Raw genomic sequence first — 19992 nt, 5'->3', positions numbered from 1 at the left:
TTCTGCCCGGGCCAGACTCACTGAACACCACGTAGAAACATAACCTTTATTGCACACGGCGCTGGTTTTTTTTTTCATAGAAAAAGGTATTAACACATAAGCATCTGCAAAGTGAAGCAACTCCTGGTTTTCTTGGAACAGTTAAAATCGCATGCAATGTTTTTGAGATTTGGGATTTTGGTCTTTTGTCCAAACTGAGATCAGGCTGGGGGAAAGAGTAAGTAGGGTGTAGGGGAGAGAAGGGGAAGAGGGGGAAAATCGCTGAGTCTTTGTGCCTCTTTCCTCAAAACAAAGTGAGAGAAATATATGTGTGTGTATATACATGTATTTGCATATACACGCACATATATATCTAGCTTGCCTGTATATATGTGTATATATGTACATATATACACACATATATATGTATAGTGTGTGTTTGTTCGTGTGTGTGTATGTGTGTGTGTTTGACCTGTGGTCAGATTCTTTGTGCCCTGGCTTCATGAGAAGAAGAAAATAGTTTCATTTATACAAAAGAGTTCTATGTACAAGAGTTTGTGAGTTGGGGTGGGTTTTTGTTGTTGCTGCTGCTGCTGTTCTTGGTCTTTTCTTTTTCCGACAGTTTAATATAAATAATGCAAGAAAACAGTTTGTGAATGAGGGGAGCTGGGCGGTGGGTGGTCCTGGCTTAGGGGTGCAGCTCCTCCTCCTGGCGGCTCCTACACCAGGGTATAGGACTTGGAGTAGGCTCCTGCCCCCTGCTTCTGAGACCTCCCTACCCCCGATGCGCTCATCTCAAGAAGTGAGTCCCTGGAGCCTCCCATTTTGGTGTGGGGGCCTCCAGCCCGAGGTGGCTCAGTGCTGGGGGCTGGGGGAGCAGTTGCAGTGGTGGTGGCTGCAGGGGGGGGTTCGACGGTGGGGGCTGTTGGAGGTGGGGGGGCAGCGCCAGTGGGTGGGCCCGGCATGGCCAGAGTCCTCTGAGGTAAGGTGGCTGTGGAGGCTGGAGCCCCAGGGTGGGGGAGGCCCAAGGGCTTGCTGGCAGGGTCCAGGGTTAGATGTCGGGCCTGGCTGTGGTAGGTCCGGGCCATGTTTCGGATGGAGGCCTCACGGGGTGGAACCACAGGGCAGGGCTCATGCCCATCAGCCTTCCGGAAGAAGGTATCTGACTTGACATATAGTGGTAGGTTGCAATATTCACCTGGAATCACAAAATCACAAAACCTTAGGGACCCTACAGGTCTAACCTCTTATCCAATACCACCATCCCTCCTATTATATCCCTGATAGACAGCCATCTAGCCTGCAAGAATTCCTCCAGTGACTGGGAGCTCACTATCTCAAAAGATGCTGTAGTCAATTGTTGAATAGCTCTAGTCGCCAGAAGGGTCTTTCTTATGTTGAGTAGAAGCTCGTAGGTGGAGAGAGACCAAACTTCTTCCACATAACCTGCCTTTAATCTCTGGCTTCTCCCTGAAGTCTTCTCTAGGCTAGACATCCCTGGTCTTTTCATGTTAAATAATTTCCTGACCCTTCACCACCTAGGTCATCCTCCTCTGGGCACTCCAGTTTGCCATATGATACCCAGGTGTGAACCAACATCCCAGCTTTTACAGGGGACAGAGAATAGATCTGGTGTCAAGGTCCTTCTGCTTTGTCAGAAAAAGGTCTCTGAGTCTGAGGTCCCAAAGTCTAACTCTCTGGACCCTGGCATATACAGCTACTTCCAAAGGATCCCTATGTGGATTAAGACACTTGCAGGATTGTTAGCAGCAGCACTTCTTTCCTGGCTTGGCTTTCCTCTCAGCCCCCGGCATACTCTGGGGCTGCATCGCCCCACCTGAATTGTGCACTCAGGGAATCTACTTTCATTCTACCATAAGCCTTAGTGGAACAGCACTGGGAAGACACTTGGCACAGTGTCTGGCACATAGTAGGTGCTTCATAAATGTTTGTTTCCCTGTTTGTATCCCATAGCAACACTGTTTCATAGGAGTAAGGAACTGGAAACAAAGTAGATGCCTATTGATTGGGAAGTGACCAACAAATTGGGATGAAGAGGTCGTTGTTCAGTCGTTCTGATTCTTCATGACCCCATTTGGGGTTTTCTTGGCAAAGATACTGAGTGGTTTGTCATTTCCTTCTCCAGCTCATTTTACAGATAAGGAAACTGAGGCAAACAAGGTGAAATGACTTACCCAGGGTCATGCAGCTAGTAAGTGACGGAGGCCAGATTTGAACTCAGAAAGATGGCTCTTCCTGACTCCAGGTCTGATGCTCTATCCATTACACTACCTGGAAGATAGATAGCAGTGGATAGAGCACTGGGCCTGGAGTCAGGAAGACTTGAGTTCAAGTCCAGTCTCAGATGCTCACTAACTGCATGACCCTGGGCAAGTCACTTCACCCTTTTTTGCCTCAGTTCTGTCATCTGTAAAATGAACTGGAGAGGAAGATGGCAAATCACTCCAGTATCTTTGCCAAGAAAACCCCAAATGGGGTCACGAAGAGTCGAAGAGTCAGACAGGACTGAACAACGATAACAGTGATATAAAAGGACCTGGATTCAAAGTCCACGTCTGCTTCTTATTATCATCTGCCCAACCTTGGCAGGTTGCCTTGAATGAAATCTAGGCTTTATTTATTTATTAATCTGGAAAACAAAAGGTTGGACTCTGTGTCCCCTAAGGAATCCTCCAGATTTAGAACTAAGATCCTATGAGCTTTAAAGTTCCTTGGAGCTCTGAAACCCCATGGCAGTGAAAAGTGTCCCAGTACTAGGCTAGTACTAGATGAGTGGGCCACTACTTGGCCAAGGGGCAAAGAAACAGGTTTCTTCCTTTTTGGGAGAATCTCTTCCCATCCTGTGCACCTTTGGGCCAAGGCAATGATGCCTCTCCCTGGCAGCGGATGTTCACTAGGTATATCTGGGTCTGGTTAAGGACACTCCTACTGCCCTACCCCTCAATAGTGGGGAGGCCTCCCACTCACTTTTGTTGGCACGGTGTGGGATGGGCACAGCCACATTCTTGCCCCGGTCACTGTCTTGAGGTTTGGGTGGCGAGGCAGTGAAGCGGCAGATGCCTGGCTCGGAGGGGGTGCTCATGGAGGTCATACTGTCAGCATTTTCATTGGTGCCTGTGGTCATCTGGTCCGAAGAGCTGTCCGAGATGAAGCACTCGGTGATCTCAAACTTGGCGTGCTGAAGCTGCTCTTCTAGCTTGGCATGCTCATAGGCTCGGGCTAGCTCCTCGTACGTGGAGGAGGCACTCTCTGTGGACACCATGCTGTTCCGCCCTTTATCTAGGGGAGAAGAGGCAAATCAGGGCAAGCCAGAGAGAGAGAGAGAGAGAGAGAGAGAGAGAGAGAGAGTCAGAGAGAGATACAAAGAGAGACAGAGAGAGACAGAGAGACAGAGAGAGGAGGGGGAGAGAGAAAGAGAGAAGAAGAAAAAGGGAGAAGGAGGGAGAGAAGGAGGGATGTGATTACATGGCACAGTGGACAGAGCAATGGAGGCCCAAAATCTGGGCTTGTGACCAGGTCTGCCTTTTTCTAGCTGTATGATTGTGGGAAAGTCACTTAGAAGTGAAAAATTAGTGGAAAGACTTGTATGCACTGGTGCTGAGTGAAATAAGCAGAACCAGGAGAACACTGAACACAGTAACAGCCACATTGTGCGATGACTGACTTTGATAGACTTAGCTCTTCTCAGCAATGCAAGGGTCTAAGATGACTTCAAAAGGCTCAGGTTGGAAAATGCTATCCACATCCAGAGAAAGAACTTTGGAGTCTGAATGCAGATGGAAGCACACTATTTGCTCTCCTTTTCTTTTGTTGTTTTGTTTTGTTTTTCTTGTGGTTCCTCCCCTTAGCTCTAATTCTTCTTTACAACACGACTAATATGAAAATATGTTTAATATGAACGCATAAGTAGAGCCTATATCAGATTGCACGCCATTTTGGGGAGGAGGGAGGAAAGGAAGGGGGAGAAAATTAAAAACTTAAAATCTTATGGAAGTGAATGTTGAAAACTAAAAATAAATACATTAATTATTAGAAAAAAAAGAAGCAAAAGGTTAAGTAACTTGTCATAGTGATATGTCAGAGGCAAGATTTGAACCCAGGTTTTCCTGACTCCAAAGCCAGCTTCCTATCCGTTATAACATGCTGCCTCTCTGTGGGGCTAATAGTGGGCAACATAGTGTAGTGGAAAGAACATTGCTTCTAGAGTCAAGTGAAGGATCAAGTCTTGGCTGTGTTGACATACAATCCCTGTGACCTCGGTCAAGTCCCAACTCCCCCTGCATTTCAGGTTCCTCATCTTTAAAAGGATGGAGGATGGAACGGATGAAGGATCTTTTCAAAGGTTCTAAACCCCATGACCTATTATATATCCTCCAGCTCGCTGGGGAATTAAATTAGAAGTACACTGGAACTATAAAGTGCTATAGGAAGGTGGAAGTATTGTTGTTGTTGGTGGTGTAACCTTGATCCTGATCTGATTAACAAGGAAGGCGTCCTTCATCACAGCTCAGCTCTTCGGATGTGAGGCCATAAAGTGCGGACGGCTCACAGCCACCAAGAACGGCTCTTGAGAAGGTGCCGGGGGAGTCAGAAATGGGATCTCGGGGCGCTGGGGGCTGGCACATTTTGAGTGCTTGAGAATTCAAGTTGGATTTCAGGGATAGCAGGATGTAGTGGAAAGCACGACTCAGAGTTGGAAGAACCTAGTTTGGGCCCCTAAGCTGTATGACTGGAACAAGTCACTTAACCTCTCTAATTTTCCTTATCTGTAAAATTTGGACAATGGCGGGTAGGCTTTCTACATCCCATGGATGCTGGGAAGAAGGTACCATGGAAACCTTAAAGTGACATAGAAATGCAAGTTTTTACAATCAATAATACTAATAATCATATCATATACCAGGTTGTTTAAAATGTCAAGACTTTCTAGTATTAATAACTATATCACAATTTATTTATTTGTTTTGGTTCAGACCTGTGATTCCATCTTTTTTCAGGAGCTCCATGGTAAAGAAACCCCATTTATTTAGAATCTCTCTTTTTTTTTTTGAGGGAGGAAGGCAGGGCAACTGGGATTAAGTGACTTGCCCAAGGTCACACAGCTAGTAAGTGTGGCAAGTGTCTGAGGTTGAATTTGAACTCAGGTCCTCCTGACTCCAGGGCCGGTGCTCTACTCACTGCGCCACCTAGCTGCCCCTGGAAACTCCATTTATTAATAGAGATTAGCAACTGTCCTGCAATTTATACTCCTAGAGGACTGTCTCTCTTAAGACTAACAGACATCAGGATCTGTGATTTCATCAGTGTGGGAACTCCGTCCACTGAGGAAAATCACACACAGCCCATCCATAATCTTAGAGAGTCACCTGCTGTCCAAAGAGGGACTTGCCTGGGGTCACATAGTCAGTGGCAGAAGGAGGATTTGAACTCAGGCCTTCTGATTCTAAGGCCAGTGCACTGCACTGTGCTATCTCTTATAAAAATGAATAAAATAACCTTTATTATTATTGTCAGCATAATTTTTACTTTGTTGTCCTTTTCCCTAAGTAGTTCCCCAAGCATCATCTAGTTGTGTCCTACTGGTCTGAGTCCAGAGGTCAGGGGAATTGAATTCCCGATAGAGCTCAGCAGGGAACCTTAAGCCCCCAGAGGTTAAGTGCTCAAAGTCATCCAAGGAAGGGGAGCTAGGTGGTGTAGTGGACAGAGCATGGGCCCTGAAGTCAGGAGGGACCCTAAGTTCAAATCCAGCCTCAGACACTTATTAGCTGTGTGACCCTGGGCAAGTCACTCAACCCTGATTGCCCCAAAGAAAAAAAACAAACAGGGAGTTGGTACCTTTGCTGGGAATAGAAAACACAGTCAGCTTGTATGAATTTTGCTCTTTTCCCCAGGGATTCATAGATGTGGAGCGGTAAGGGACTCTGGGGTTAGGATGCAGCCATGAGTATGCTGGGGTAATGGGCTGAGGAATCAGGACCTACCTGTGTCCTGGGAGAGGCTGGCACTATAGCTGTCACTCTCAGTGACAGTGATGCCATGCTGGGACCCTACAGTGCGCCAGTCAGAGGTGAGGGTGCGGGCAGGAGTGGAGGCCTGGCACTTGGTCAGTGTCCACTGGCTGGAGTAACGATTGCGGGTGCTGTGGGCAGACTTGACATTCTTCCTGGACACAGGGTCTGTACGAAGAAAGCAATGGGAGGCATATAGGTTTTTTTCTTTTTGCAGTTTTTACTGAGGATGTTTTGTTTAGGGCTGGAGGGGAAGAAGTAACCTTGGAAAATTAATTCTGGATGATCTTTTCCTAAGTTCTTGCTTCATCCACCCTGTTGGGAAGGCTGTTGCACTTGTGGGGTAGGACAGGAGGACTGAGGCCAACAGGCTGTGAGGGGCAGAAAGAATGACCCGTGTCTCATCAAGAACCTTGGGTTTGGGATGGGTAGGTCATAGTTGGGAACTCTTCTCCCTGACTTAAAACCCTAGTGACTCTACCTCTCCCTTCTCCCTTTTCTTGCTCTTCCCATACCCTTCCCTTCACTTTGTAGTCCCTAGGGCTCTCCTTAAGTCTTGAGCTGTTGTTTGGGAGGATGCCCCAAACCTCTGGTCTATCTTAGACCACAATGGCCCTGAGAATGGGAGAGCAAGGAAGGGAGAGAGGTCAGGGGATATGCTGGTGACCGAGCCAGAATCCCAGGGGACACAGGAGGGAAGTGAAAGGGACATGAGGGCAGGGTTTCTCACATACTGGTGCCAGGTCGGATGTCAGACATGTCGATGAGGGGCCCTGTGTTCTGGATGAGGGCAGGGTGATGCAGGGAGACCCCTGTGCAGAAACTCTGGGGATTGACAGCCTGGCTGAACTCTGTGTCTGTCACTGGGATGGTGGCTTTGTCGTCCCCTGGAATGAGAATAAGAATCATAATCCTTGATTTGTCAAGTCGAAGCATTTATTAGGCATTTACTATGTGCCAGGCACACAGTGCTGGCGGTACAAAAAAGGGAGACTTTGTCTCTTTACCCCAACTCTGTGGAACAGGAAGGGTAGGGATTATTAATCCTTCAGGATACTGAAGCCCAGAGAGGTGTGACACACCCAAGGTCACACAGCTGTTGGTGAATCTGGGGCTGGAGCCTTGGTCTATTTCTACTAGGTCATTAGTAGCCATGACACCATGGAAGTCATTCAGCTCTGGTGACAATACCCAAACGAGCTCAGAGGTGATCTTAGGTTAGAAGGTGGGGATGAGCAGGGAGTCACAGCTGGGCCCCCCAGAGGCCTTGCTCACCCAGCTGTTTGATACCCTCCTTGTCCTCAATCAGCAGCTGGACCCGGGGGATGTCAATGTGGAGCCGAGGACCTTGGGGCGGCCCCTTCACGGGCGTGTCCAAGCTTCGATTGCTTTTGCTATGGAGGAAAGGAAGGATGCCCAGATAAGAGCCATCTCAATAGGCACAGAGGGAATGTTGGTCTGTTAGAGAAGGTGATTGTGCAGGGACTGGGCCATGTGGCAGGTAGGGGGCAGCTAGGGCCTTGGGCCCTAGTCCTGGGAAGAAAAGGAAGGCGCCGGGGTGCCTGTGCTCGGCAGAATTCTCGATCCCAGCATTATAGGAGCAGAGGAGAATTGTTTGCTCACCTTATCAACATTTCTGCTAAACTCTTTGCATCTGTAAAATACAAGAGAGAGAGAGAGAGAGAGAGAGATGCTGAGAGAAGAGAGAGGAGGGATGCTGACAAGTAAAACTGGTAAAGGATTTTGGAGTCGGGGGTGAGGTCCCTGTACAGGGCTCAGGGATGGGTGGATTGGTGGCCATTACCATCCTCTGTGTGTATGTGTGTCAGAGAAGGGTGTGTGTGTGTGTGTGTCTGTGTTGGAGAAGGGTATGTATGTGTATGTATGTGTGTGTGTGTCTATGTGTATTGGAGAAGGGTGTGTGTGTGTGTGTGTGTCTATGTGTGTTGGAGAAGTGTGTGTGTGTGTGCGTGTGTGTGTGTGTGTGTGTGTGTGTGTGTGTGTGTGTGTGAAGGGAAAGGGCACATAGCCAGAGGGAGCGCTGCTTATGGACAACCAAAGAGAATCCTGAACCCTGTTCCAGAACTTGCCCTTCCTGTCCTGTGCCTCTGTCCCCAGTTACTCCCAAACACCAGCATGGGTTTTCTGTCTGACTTTCCCTTCCTCTTGGTGGAAATGAGGAGGGCTCGGACGAATTCACAAACTACAATGTCCAGGTCTGACTGAGGTTGGATAAGGAACCCTGATTCATTTTTTCCTTCCCTCAGGGAGGTGAATCTGCTGTCCTCTGCCCCAGCCCCACCTCCACCTATGCCACCGGCCTCACATCCCTGGGCGGAGAAAATCACCGAGGTCCGAGCCCCCTCCTACCTCGGAGTCGCTTGAGCCTTTTCTCCTTCCTTTTCTTTCTGATGATGATGAGCAGGGCCACCCCCAGAGTGGCCAGGATGACAGGGCAGGCGATGGAGAAGAGCTTCTTCACATCATCCCCCTCTCCGTGGGCCGACTTGATGGGTGGGATGGTGCCTAAGACAAGAAGAACCGGGGGAGGGGGCCCTCAGGAAACGGGGGCTGAGCTAGGCTGAGGTGGAGAAGGCTCTCTCATGTGATAACTCGGTCCCCCTCCACAGACTGTAAGTAAGGATTAGAGAGTGCTGGGCTGGGAGTCAGGAAGACGTGAGTTCAAATCCGGATTTAGACACAGGTTAGCGCACCTGTTAGCTATCATTATTACCTCCTAGAGCCGTGAGGCTTAAATGAGATAATGTTTGTAAGTGCTCAGCCCAGTGCCGGGCACACAGTGGGAACTATTATTTATCACTATTATTGCTTCTCCTGCTTCTTGACATCTCTCCTTGCCCTCCTCTTATCTTCTCCCCTCCCCCTCCCCCCAGTCGAAGAACTGTGACCTCCCCCTCTGGTTTTCATCTTCCTATTACTGTTGTTTGTCCTGTGATTCTCCATCAGAACCCTCTTCCTTGGGCCCCCAGGTTCTGGAGATGGGTCACTACAGCTCACATTTATTTTCTACTCTGAAGGTCTCCAAGTTCTTCCCTCATAAATGTTTAGTGAGGAAATAGTATCAATAAATTAATAAATTGATAGTATCAATCCTATCTTACAGATGAGGAGGCTGAAACGGAGACAGATGAAGAAGCTTACTCACAGTAACACAGCGAGTGTCAGAGGGGAGCCTTGGTCGGGAGGCATCTAAGACCTTGCTCCTCCTTCCTCTCCCATTGGCTGTGAGAGGGCAGCTCCTCTACTTGCCAGCCAAGGGGGCCTAGTGAGGTTGGCCCACAGCAGGGGTCCTGCTATGCTGAGCCATTTGCTATATCTAACTGCCAAATGATGGTCCTGCCCTTTACCAAAATCTGCCTCCAAACTCACCATCTTCAGGAAGACTTCCTGGCTTAACTGCGCCCCATTCTGTTTGCTCCTTTCTTAGGGGACTCCCTAATATACTAAATGTTTGTTGAGTTGGATAGCATTGTAACCTGATAAGCTTATATTTCTTTTTATTTTTTTTCAATCAGCAAGTATTTATTAAGCACTTATGTCCCAGGCACTGGGGATACAAATGCATTGAATGAAACGATCTCTTCTTACAAGGAGTTTATATTCTACAAGGAGAGATAACAAGTACATGGAAATACATAGAGAGTAAATATAAATTTTTCACTTCCTTCAACAATTCCACATATTCTATGCTTTCAAGGTCTCTGACTATAGTTACTGCCCTCCCCTGGATGTATTCCAGCCTGTCAGTGTCTCCCTGGAAAAATATGACCTAAAGTAAGCACAAGACTTCAAATGTGATATGAGAAGTTCAGGGTGTAATGGGATTATTTCACTTATTCTGCTAAGCCAATGTTTTTACATAGCTATGTTTTATTTCACTCTTTCAAACCGGAATTCCTCCTCAGTAAATTTTTTTTAACCTTGACTATGTCTTGATTGAATTAAGGGAAAGAAGGATTGCTGACTGATATTCAGCCTAGAGAATCAGGGAGCACCTTGGGGCTCTGGGGTATGATGATGATAGCTAGAGAAGAGAGAAGGCCTTTAGGGAAGGGGGATGTGAGGTTTGGAAGGGGAAAGTTGGGTTGTCCCTCTCTCCCGGCTGCTCCTTCTTCTTCCCAGGTCAAGTCTCCCTCCTTAGAGGGCATTTTGTTCTCTATGTGGTCTGCCTGTCTGCCTGGTGCTGCCCGGTCCCCAGAGGGCCACCCCTCCAGGTGGGGCGGGAATGGGGTGGGGGGGGAGGGCGGGGATGGGGTAGGGTGGGGTGGGGGCTGAACTCACTTCCATCATAGTCCAGCGTTGCGAACTGAGTGGTCTCATTGCCACAGCCCGCGCTATTGCAGGCCCTCATGCGCAGCTCGTACCAGGTGGCTTCCCGAAGTTCTGCCAGGAACACCTCCCCTGAGCTGTTGGCCCGCAGGCCCTGCCAGGCCCATGTGCCCTTGGGCCTGTACTCCAACAGGATGGACGTGATGGGGCAGCCCCCACTGCTCCAGCCCTGCAGGTTGAGTCGGGCGTGCGTGGAGTTGATGTGGGTGAAGAGGTGCTGGTCTTTGCTGAAGGACGGTTCTGGGTGGGGTGGGGTGGGGAGGAGACGAGGAGTAAGGGGACCGGGAGGAGGGGGAAGGGAAGGGTAGGGTTAATGTGGGCTGGACCAGCCCCCTTGTCTGCCCCCAAGGTGGGTGTTCCCCTGGGGGATTGTTGGGACCTTCAGGTCCTTCCTCCTCCTCTGATGGTGGCCCCAGGTAGTTAAGGAGTGAGAGGCAGATTGGGGTAGGGTTTCCATAGGGAGCAGAGGCAGGGGGGACCACAGGAAAATGGGAAGAGATGGAGAGCGGGGAAGGGAAGGGGAAGGGAGAAGGAAAGAGAGAGAAGGGGAAGGAGGAAAAGGGGAAAAGGGGGAAGAGGGGGGAGGGGAAGTAGAAATCTTTCCCCCACCCCCAAAGCAGAGAAAAGGGATTGGTTTCTACCCAACTCTGCCCATATAGAAGCTAACATTAAAGGAAAGAGACAACTCCAATACTGCCTCCCTCATCCATCCCTGTAGCCTTGGCCCCCATATCTAAGCCCTGCCCAGGGCCCCTCTTTATTTTATCCTGTTCTTATTATTCCATCTTCCCTAGAAGTTTTATAGCTTTCCTCTCTCTTTAGTCTCCCCTCTCTTCCCTGGATCTATTTTCACTTTGGGCGCATCCTTCAGCCACAACCTTGACCCATCTTGTGCCAACCTTGGGCACTTCCCTATCCTGAGCCCTCTGTGCCTGGATGAGTCCCACCAGCTCTGACTCCGAGGCCCATCCCACTTCCCAACCCTGGTCCTCACCCCGCCCGTGGGTCTTGGCCTCGATGATCTCGCTGATGCGCCCGGCGCCCACACTGTTCTTGGCAGCCAGCTTCACCTTATACCAGGTGCCACACTTGAGACTGTCCAGTTTGAAGGAGCGCTCGCTGGAGCTGATGAACACATCCTTCCACTCCTCGCTGTTGTCCACAGAGTACTGTAGTACAAAACCTGGGGAAGGAGGAAGGTGCTCAACCCTGGCTAGAAGTGAGGTCTGAGGAGGTCCACACTCCAACCTAACAACAGGAACTGGGGCCCTGACAGGGAGCGGAATAGGGAGGGGCAATATGCAAATTAAAGAAAACCTCTCTATACCTATATCATAGATTGAATGAATTAAGCCACAGTTGGGAGTGACTGGGATCCAGCCTTATGTCATTCTACTACTTTCTTCCACCTGCTTGCCTACATCTCTGCACACATTTTGCACATTTTCCTGACTCTGTGGCCTTTAGTCAGGTTGTTCCCTTTGCTGGGAATGCCCTCCCCCCCACTGAAATCCAATTGAAGTCCAGCTACCTCTTCCATGAAGCCTTTCCCCCATTCCTTATCTCTCAATTCAGAAATTACCTCTCCCCTTTATACTCAAGTGTTGACATTTAAGCTGTATAAAAGGATTTATATATGTTATCTGTGGGTATAATTATCCCCTTTTTAGGGGCTCAGAGAAATCTGATGACTTGCTCAGGGTCAGACAGCTAGTAAGTCTAGGAGCTAGGTGGGATTCAAGTTCAGGTCACCCTTCCTCCAAGTCCAGAGCTCCCATCTATCATTTTGCATAGTAGTTAAATATGCATCTTAACCCCCTACTAGACTAGAAGCTCCTCGAGGGAGAAGATTATATCCAAGGCTATGCTGGAGCCAGTTCAAACCAGGGAGCTGATTGTACCTTGGAAATCCGCAAAGGCTACAAATTAGGTTTTCATTTATTGTTCTGCTGATTGTCGTTAGAACTCAATGGGAGGAATGACAGTAATGCAGAGTAAACTTAAAAGTATGCCCTTCCTCTAGGGGTTGTTTTTTTTAAATTGATGGTTATTAAAACATTTACCATGACATCCCTGATTGTGTCTTATCTCGATAAGATTTTGTATCTTGCCCAGCACAGTGCTCTGCATGTAGTAGGTGGTTTATTAAATTGAATTGGATTGAATCGAATGTAGAATTCTATCTGGGGCTCAGGAGCCCCAGGTGGGAGGAAAAGGAGGGGTTGCTAGGTTGGTACTAAGAGCCTCAGGGAGCTGAGCAATTACAGAAATACAGAATTTCATAGTTCAGAGAGACCTTAGAGGGCATCTATTTCATCTGCCATCTGAATGAAAGTCTCTCCTCAACAAGCCCAACAAATGGCCATGCACACTTTGCTTGATGTCCTCCAATGAGGGGGAACCCACTGCTTCTGGAGGTCACCCATTCCCCTTCGGGGAAGCTCTAGTTATGAGGAAGTTTTTCCTTACAATAAGCTTAGATTTGCTTCTTTTCCACTTCTACTTAGCTCTCTTGGTTTTGCCATCTGGGGTCAAATGGATCGAATTTAAGCCTTTTGCCATATGAAGGCCCTTCAAATATTTGGAGCCAGCTAGTGTGTCCTCTCTTCTGTGAGGAGAGGACATTGTAGGCATGAAAGACAGTTTGCACAAGACATGGGAATAGAAGAAGGTGCATCTGATGTGATGAATAGCAAGGACAGATTGGCTCCATTAAAAAGTCTGTGAAGGTGAATGACGTGTATATCATAAGGCTGGAAGGTGGGTTGGAGTCAGCTTGTGAAAGTAGCCAGTAACCCACTGACCCTCTCCCTTTTCTCCCACACCAGGGCTCCAAGGCTGCATTCAGTTCAACAAACCTTTACTAATTCCATTGGAAGAGTCTGTATTTGATTTAGAGGTCATAGGGAGCCACTGAAGTTTACTGAACAGGGAGGTGACATGATCGAAGATATTTTAGGACTGTACTTTGGCAGCTGTGTACAGGATGAATTGCAGGGGCAAGACCTAAGGCAGAGGAGACCAATGAGGAGTCTCTTCAAATAGTCTGGGGACTAGCATGGTGGTCACGTGAATGGAGAGAAGGGGATGGACATGAGAGATGTTGGGGAAATAGACCTGGCAAGATTTGGCAACTGGATATTTGAGGGGAGGGAGAAGGAAGAATTGAGGATGACTCCAAGGTTTCAAACCTGGGTGACTTGAAGGATAGTAGTGTCCTTGACAGAAATAGGGATATTTTTCATGACCTGAGTGCCCAGCACTGAAGGAACTTCATGATAGTGCTATCCTTTTGGGACTGGATCAAGCACTTTTGGAAAAGGCCCTGAGACATGAATGTAGACACTTTCCAAGTGGCCATTGCATTACAGGGGCCCTCTTCCCCCACCTCATTCAAAAAGTTGGTTTATTTTGTAGTTAATAATGGGAAAAGGACACCTTTTGCACATTCTTTACTTCTTAGGGATCCAGAATTAAAACTTTCAATGGGGCTTTGCTGGTCTGGTTGTAACGCCAAGTGTCCCACTAACCTTAGTGCCTGCCACTCTTCTTGAGGGCGGGTGTGAGTGTACAGAGTCTATCTTGTCCCTGTGTCCAAACTCCCTCCTTCTGGGTTCAGTCTATTCCTCCCCTCATCCACTGGACTCCTTCCTTACCTCGAATGGAGCTGCCGCCATTGTCCCCTGGGATCCAGGCCAGAGTGATAGAGGAAGCTGAGGTCTTGGACACAGTCAGTCGGGGCTGATCCGGAGGTACTGTAAGGGAAGATTCCAGAGTCTTCTCAGACTTCCCACTACCACCCACGGCTCACTTCAGAGAGTTAAATCCAACCTGCTAGTCAGCTTGGCATCTCCAAGATGCTAGAATTTCCCCCTGAGTGGTAAGAAATAACTCACAAGACTTATCGTGCTGCACAGGCTGAATTGGGTTACCTTGGCCTAGGTCAACATCCCAAGACTGCTTCTCCATGGGTTTATACCAACTTCCCCCCTAAACGCTTCCCAAACTCTGAACAATTTTAAGCCCTCAAAGTTAAAGAATAGATTCAAGATGGAGAGGATGGGAACATTTTGGTGTTCCTGTCTTTATATCTCTTTGCATGTTAGGCTTCCCTTCATACTTCCCATTCTTCTCATCTCTTTCCTTTCTTTCTCTATTCTCATCATAGAATCATATATTTAGAGATGGAGGGGACCTTGGAAGTCATTTAACTTTCTTACTTTACAGATAAGGAAACTGGTGCGCTAGAGTATTGCCCAAGGTAACTTGGCAGAACCAGAATCCAAACCCACATCCTCTGCTTTCTAATCCAGCTCTTGTTTCCATTCCATCCTGGAAATCTGTCTCTGTTCCACCTTGGGATCCTGCTTCTTTTCTGTCCTGGAACTACTTTTTCTTTTGCCCCATGGTCTCCAACTCCAATCTTCCATGGCCAGTCATGCCTCAGTGCTCTCACCTTGTACCAGCAGATTGATGATGATGGTATCAAAGCCCCAGGTGTTGGTGGCAGTACAGGTGTAGTAGCCAGAGTCCTCGGCCTTTACCAAGCGTAGCACCAGGGTCCCATTGGTTTGGATGAGCCGATGCCCATCTACAGTCACAGCAATAGCAGAGTCCTCACTGTGGGCAGCGGGCAAGATTAATGGGGAACTGGATTCAGAATTCCAGGCAAACTCCTTATCCCTTAGCAACTTCTTTCCCCAAGGCTTGAGGGAGGGTTTGAAGGGGAGTAAAAGGGGTGACAGATGGAGCCCTGGCTGGGAGTCAGGGATTCTTGGTTCTCACTCAGCAACCATGCAGTCTCTATTTCTCTAAATGCTCAGTGGATAAGGGACTCCAGACAGAGAGGTACCTGGGCGTACTTTGAGAGAGAATATATGGCATTGTATGAATCTAGGTCTTATCTATGGTTTCTTGGAGAGAGGTGGGGTAAGGATTAAGTCAAACTCACGTTGAAAGATGCACTGGTCACTTGCCTGTCTTTTGTCCACTTGATGGCTGGGACAGGTTCCCCCACTGATGTACATGGTAGCCGCACATCTTTCATCCAGGGTGTGGTCACAGTGCCTCCAAATGAGATAATCTTGGCAGGGGCTGTGGGATAAAGAAGGGTGGGTTCCAACCTATCCCTACCCATTAACACTTTCTCTTTTAAAATTCAATTTTTTTTTATTTTCAGTTCTGAATTCTCTCTCTCCCTCTCTCCCTCATTGAAAAGGCAAGGAAAACAAAACCCATTACAAATACATATTATGAAAAGCAAATTTCCTCATTAGCCATGCCCAGGAAGAAAGAAAGATGAAGAAAGAAAGAGAAGAAAGTATGTTTTAATCTGTACTCTAAATCCAACATCTCTCTATCTAGAGGGGGACAGCATGTTTCATCAGCTGTCCTTTGGAAATGTGGTTAGTCACTGTGCTGATCAGTTACTAAAGTGTTTCAAAGTTGATTACCTATACAATGTTGCTGTTACTGTATAAATTGTTTTCCTCATTCTCCTCACTTCACTTTGCATCAGTTCATAAAGTCTTTCTGTTTTTTTCTAAAACCATCCCCTTCATTGTTTCTTACAGCACAATAGTATCATCTCACTGCATTCATATCCCATAACTTGTCCTGCCATTCCCCAACTGATGGCCATCATCCCAGTTTCCAATTCTTTGCTACCACAAAAAGAGGATTAGCATTTTTCTAGGGCTATCTTTGCCTGACCTCCACCACTTGCCCTGTGATCTGAAGGAAGGATATCATTGGTGTGTTTGTGTGTGTGTGCATGTATGTGCAATATGGAATGATGCTTCATGAGACAGTTGAGTTTGTTGGCCAGTAAACTAGTGCAATCTCTGCAGTACAGAGAACTGGAAATGTTACAATGCTTGGGTCCTAATCCTAACTATGCTTTGACCTAGATGTATAATACAATGTAATCTCTTAGACTTAGTTTCTTCATCTGTTGAGTGGGGATACTATTTTGACATCCTTATCTCACAGAGTTGCTAATAAGAATCAAATGACAATTATATAAAGATCCTTCAAAAAGTATAAAGCAATAACTGAATAACTTTAATACTTCAGTTATTATTGCTTTCCTTGGTGGGTGTGGGTATTCCCTCTTGCAGTACAGATTCAAGATCCTTCCATGCCTTAGTACAGACTGTCTTCATGATTCCATTGCCACCTCCACTTTTTCACTTTTCACTCTCTTCTCAACCCTTCACAATCTGGTTTCAGAATGAATCAAGATCTGATGGCTTTTTCACAGTCCTCCTCTCCTTAGACCTCTCCATAGCTTTTGTTGCTGTCAGCCATTTCAAAATCCTTTTCTATACTCTCTTCTCTCTTGGCTTTAGCAATATTGAAGGGAAGCTGGGAGAGAAAGGAAACTACTATCTATGTATATGTATAAACATGTATATCTACCAAGTTAGATCCCATGGAGAAAGAATGTAAGAAGGTTATAATATAGGAATAATGATAGCAGCTACCATTCATCTAGCATTTTAAGTATTGCAAAGTGATTTACAAATGTTATCTCATTTGATCCTCCTAACAACCCTGGGAAGAAGTGGCTTTTATTCAATTTTTACAGATGAGGAAACTGAGGCAGGCAGACATTAAGTGATTTTTACCAGGATCACACAGCTAGGAAGTATCTGAGGCTGGATTTCAATTTGGGTCTTCCTAACTCCAGGTCCATTGCTCTCCTACTATATTATTTAATTATTCACAGGAGACAAAGTCCAAGAATGGAGATGGCAAACACCACATGGACTCAGATGTGTATACAAAAATACACAATGAAACTAGAACTAGAGATCCTAACGCAAGGAGGCAAATTTGACCTCATAGGTATAACTGAGATTTAGTGAGACTAGACTTGCTTTGGAACATGACTGTGAAAGGGTAGACCTCATTCAAAATGAAGAAAAGAGGTAAAAAATATGGTGGAGTGCAGTGTAAGTGTAAGAAGATACTCTCATATGAGGAAATCCAAGCACCAGAGAAGGAATGCACAGTGGCAAGCATTTGGGTGAATACCAAAGGAAAGATAAGCAGAATCAGTGTTGTCATTGGACTATACAACAGATACCTGGACAGAAGGAGGAAATAGATAAGGAATTCACAAAATAGATCACAAGTGTGTATATAGTAATGATGGGAGGCTTCAGTAGGCCTGAAGAAAGATGAAACTCTCCTCTCTACTCTCCTCTTCTGTTTCTTTCTCTCTCCCTCCCCTCCCCACTCCGGTAATAGCAATTTAGATTTGAAGATCTTTCCTACCCATTAATAAGCCATGTGACCTACATATGTCACAGGAAGCCCAAGTCACATGTGGTAGGAGGAGCTTCCTGAGAGGAAAAGGAAGTTATGTCACAGGAAATACTGGGAGAGAGAGAGGGAGAGAGAGAGAGAGAGCGAGCGAGCGAGCTGTTATGACTATTAATGGCCGTTGTGACTGTTAGAGCTGAGGTAATGCAAGTCGACCTCTGATAGCTGAACAGACTGTGACACCTGTACTGTGAGTCTGTTTTTGGGAAGACCCCAGCAAGGGGTCAGAGAAGTTCTGGGACAGCGAGGCTCCATGTTGTGATATTGTGTATTGGATGTTTTACTGCTCTGATAGATTGGATAAATGACTTGTGGGATATGCTTCTCTGGTGTCTGAATAAATGGTTTACTTCTTCTACCTTCTATATGGAGAGTCTCGTATACTTTGTGATACAGAACTACATAGGCATTTTGACAATCATCATCTACATTGCTATGATTGCCTTACTGGTACATCTCCAAAGCAGAAAGGCTAGTGGTTTCTTGGCTTGCCTTAATGATAATTTTATCTTGCAAAAGAGGGAAGAAACAACATCAGGAAATGTTATCCTGGCCCTATTTCTCACCAATGAGTAGGAACTAGCTGTTGAAGTAGAAATGATGAGACCCTTAGGAAGAAGTTACCATACCATCTTAGCACTTATTATAGAGAAATTGAGGAAAACTGGGCATGGCTTGACAGTCTCCCTAGCTTTTGTAGAATTCGAAAGGTTCAGTGAAAGGGCAGGTAGGATTCCCTGGTTTCAGAGTGATTCTGTCCAGAAGGATAAGAAACTCTCAATAATGAATTTATAAAGACACAAGATTTTTTATAACTTTGTACAGAAGATGGAAGGAAAACCAGTGTCAGGAGTGACAGTGCTCAAAATGAGCTGAAACTAGTTAAAAAAAAATCTAAGGACAACAAAAAGGTTTTAAAAAAAGTTATAACTGGTCGGGGGAGGGGGAGGAAGAAATCAAAATCAAGGGTGGTGCCATGGCTAATCAGGGATTGGATGGTGATAATGGATGATAGAGAGAAGGAAAGACTTTGCTTCTCTCTTTCTGTATAACTCCAAAGTCCTACTTTGATGTCTCATTATTTCATGGAAATGACGCTGGATTCTTAATTGGCATGCCATTGGAGCTCAAGCCCTGGCAGATTCTACCGTAAGGGAAAGGTTTCAAGTATGGTTCTGGTGACAGTTTGTATCTGTTGTCCAAGGCTAGGCTAGCTAAGAACTGAGAGACTCACCACCAGTGAGAGAATTAGGTAATTAATTCTTTGGCCACGGGAACTCATGAAACAAAGACACAAAATGACCTTCAGTTTTTTATGCTTTTGAGTGATGGTAACAGAAGTAGGTAGATAGGGGGTAGAGGGTATGAAGAATCATGTAGTTTTTCAACTGTTTCTGAACCACACGGCTAAACAGTGTGCTCCATTGTCATCTACATTTTGCCAAGAGATGGAGACCATAGAGCCTTAACTTTTAATGTGTCATGGACCCTTTGGCAGTCTGGTGTTGTTGTCTACATTCAAAATAGAAGAAAATACTAAATTTCAGTCAGAAGTTTAGAGAAATTAATGATGTGGCTTTTTTCTATCCAAGTTTGTGGGCCCCTTAGGAGGTCCTTGGATCTGAGGTTAAGAACTTTTGATCTAGAGGAAGGCTTCACACAGGTTGAAAAGAACTTCTGTTGAGTGTTGGTGGAAGGAGATAGAGAAGTATCAGCACAGGACAGGAAGCATGGATGGATTGGAATCTGTACTGTTGGAGAGAATATTTTCAGTATGGAAGGACCACTTAAGGACCACCTCCTCAATAAAGTCTTCCCTGGCCTGCTCATCTGGTGCCCATCTTTTCTTCCTCAGACTTCACTTAACATTATTTTGATGCTTCTCTTTTGTCATTACAACTATATTATTTTGTAATAGCATTATTTATGTATTATCATATCCTCTTAGAGTGTGAACTTCCTGAGGACAGGGACCTTATCTAAACTTTGCATCTCCCTCAGCTCCTAGCCCTGGGTGCACTGGACACATCAGGTGCTTAATAAATCTTATTGAAATGAATTGAATTCTCTTCCCTTAGAAGGGAGAGAGTATCTAGAAAGGAGTTGTGAGGAGGGAAGGGAAGTTGTCAGGGACCGAGTAACAGTATTTGGGTGGGTGGGTGGAGGGGGTGCACTGTCCAGCACCAAGCATAGCAGCTTGATAAATGCTTAATAAATCATTGTTGAATTGTTTGACAAAAGGGTGTAAGGTCAGGTAGGAGTTGGCCCAGGGCAGTCATCCTTGACATTGTCCTGGGCCCAAGGC

At 46.4% G+C, this 19992-nt stretch overlaps 1 protein-coding gene across 1 annotated transcript in view; it reads right to left on the bottom strand.

Annotated features, from left to right (window-relative positions):
• Nucleotides 1-698: 698 nt before the first annotated feature.
• The window catches only part of DSCAML1 (DS cell adhesion molecule like 1), a 515992-nt gene continuing 496698 nt past the window's right edge, over nucleotides 699-19992 (bottom strand). The window contains 12 exon segments of the mRNA XM_036742507.1: nucleotides 699-1177; nucleotides 2968-3279; nucleotides 5982-6176; nucleotides 6743-6895; nucleotides 7284-7402; nucleotides 7632-7662; nucleotides 8379-8534; nucleotides 10311-10598; nucleotides 11353-11541; nucleotides 14015-14113; nucleotides 14815-14978; nucleotides 15335-15452. Of these exon segments, the coding sequence (XP_036598402.1) occupies nucleotides 699-1177; nucleotides 2968-3279; nucleotides 5982-6176; nucleotides 6743-6895; nucleotides 7284-7402; nucleotides 7632-7662; nucleotides 8379-8534; nucleotides 10311-10598; nucleotides 11353-11541; nucleotides 14015-14113; nucleotides 14815-14978; nucleotides 15335-15452 (2303 nt within the window).

This window comes from Trichosurus vulpecula, chromosome 2 (genome assembly GCF_011100635.1).
Source record: "Trichosurus vulpecula isolate mTriVul1 chromosome 2, mTriVul1.pri, whole genome shotgun sequence".
In the NCBI taxonomy this organism is placed as follows: domain Eukaryota; kingdom Metazoa; phylum Chordata; class Mammalia; order Diprotodontia; family Phalangeridae; genus Trichosurus; species Trichosurus vulpecula.
Note: the sequence above shows the minus strand (reverse complement) of the source record. Positions and strands in the feature narration are given on the sequence as shown.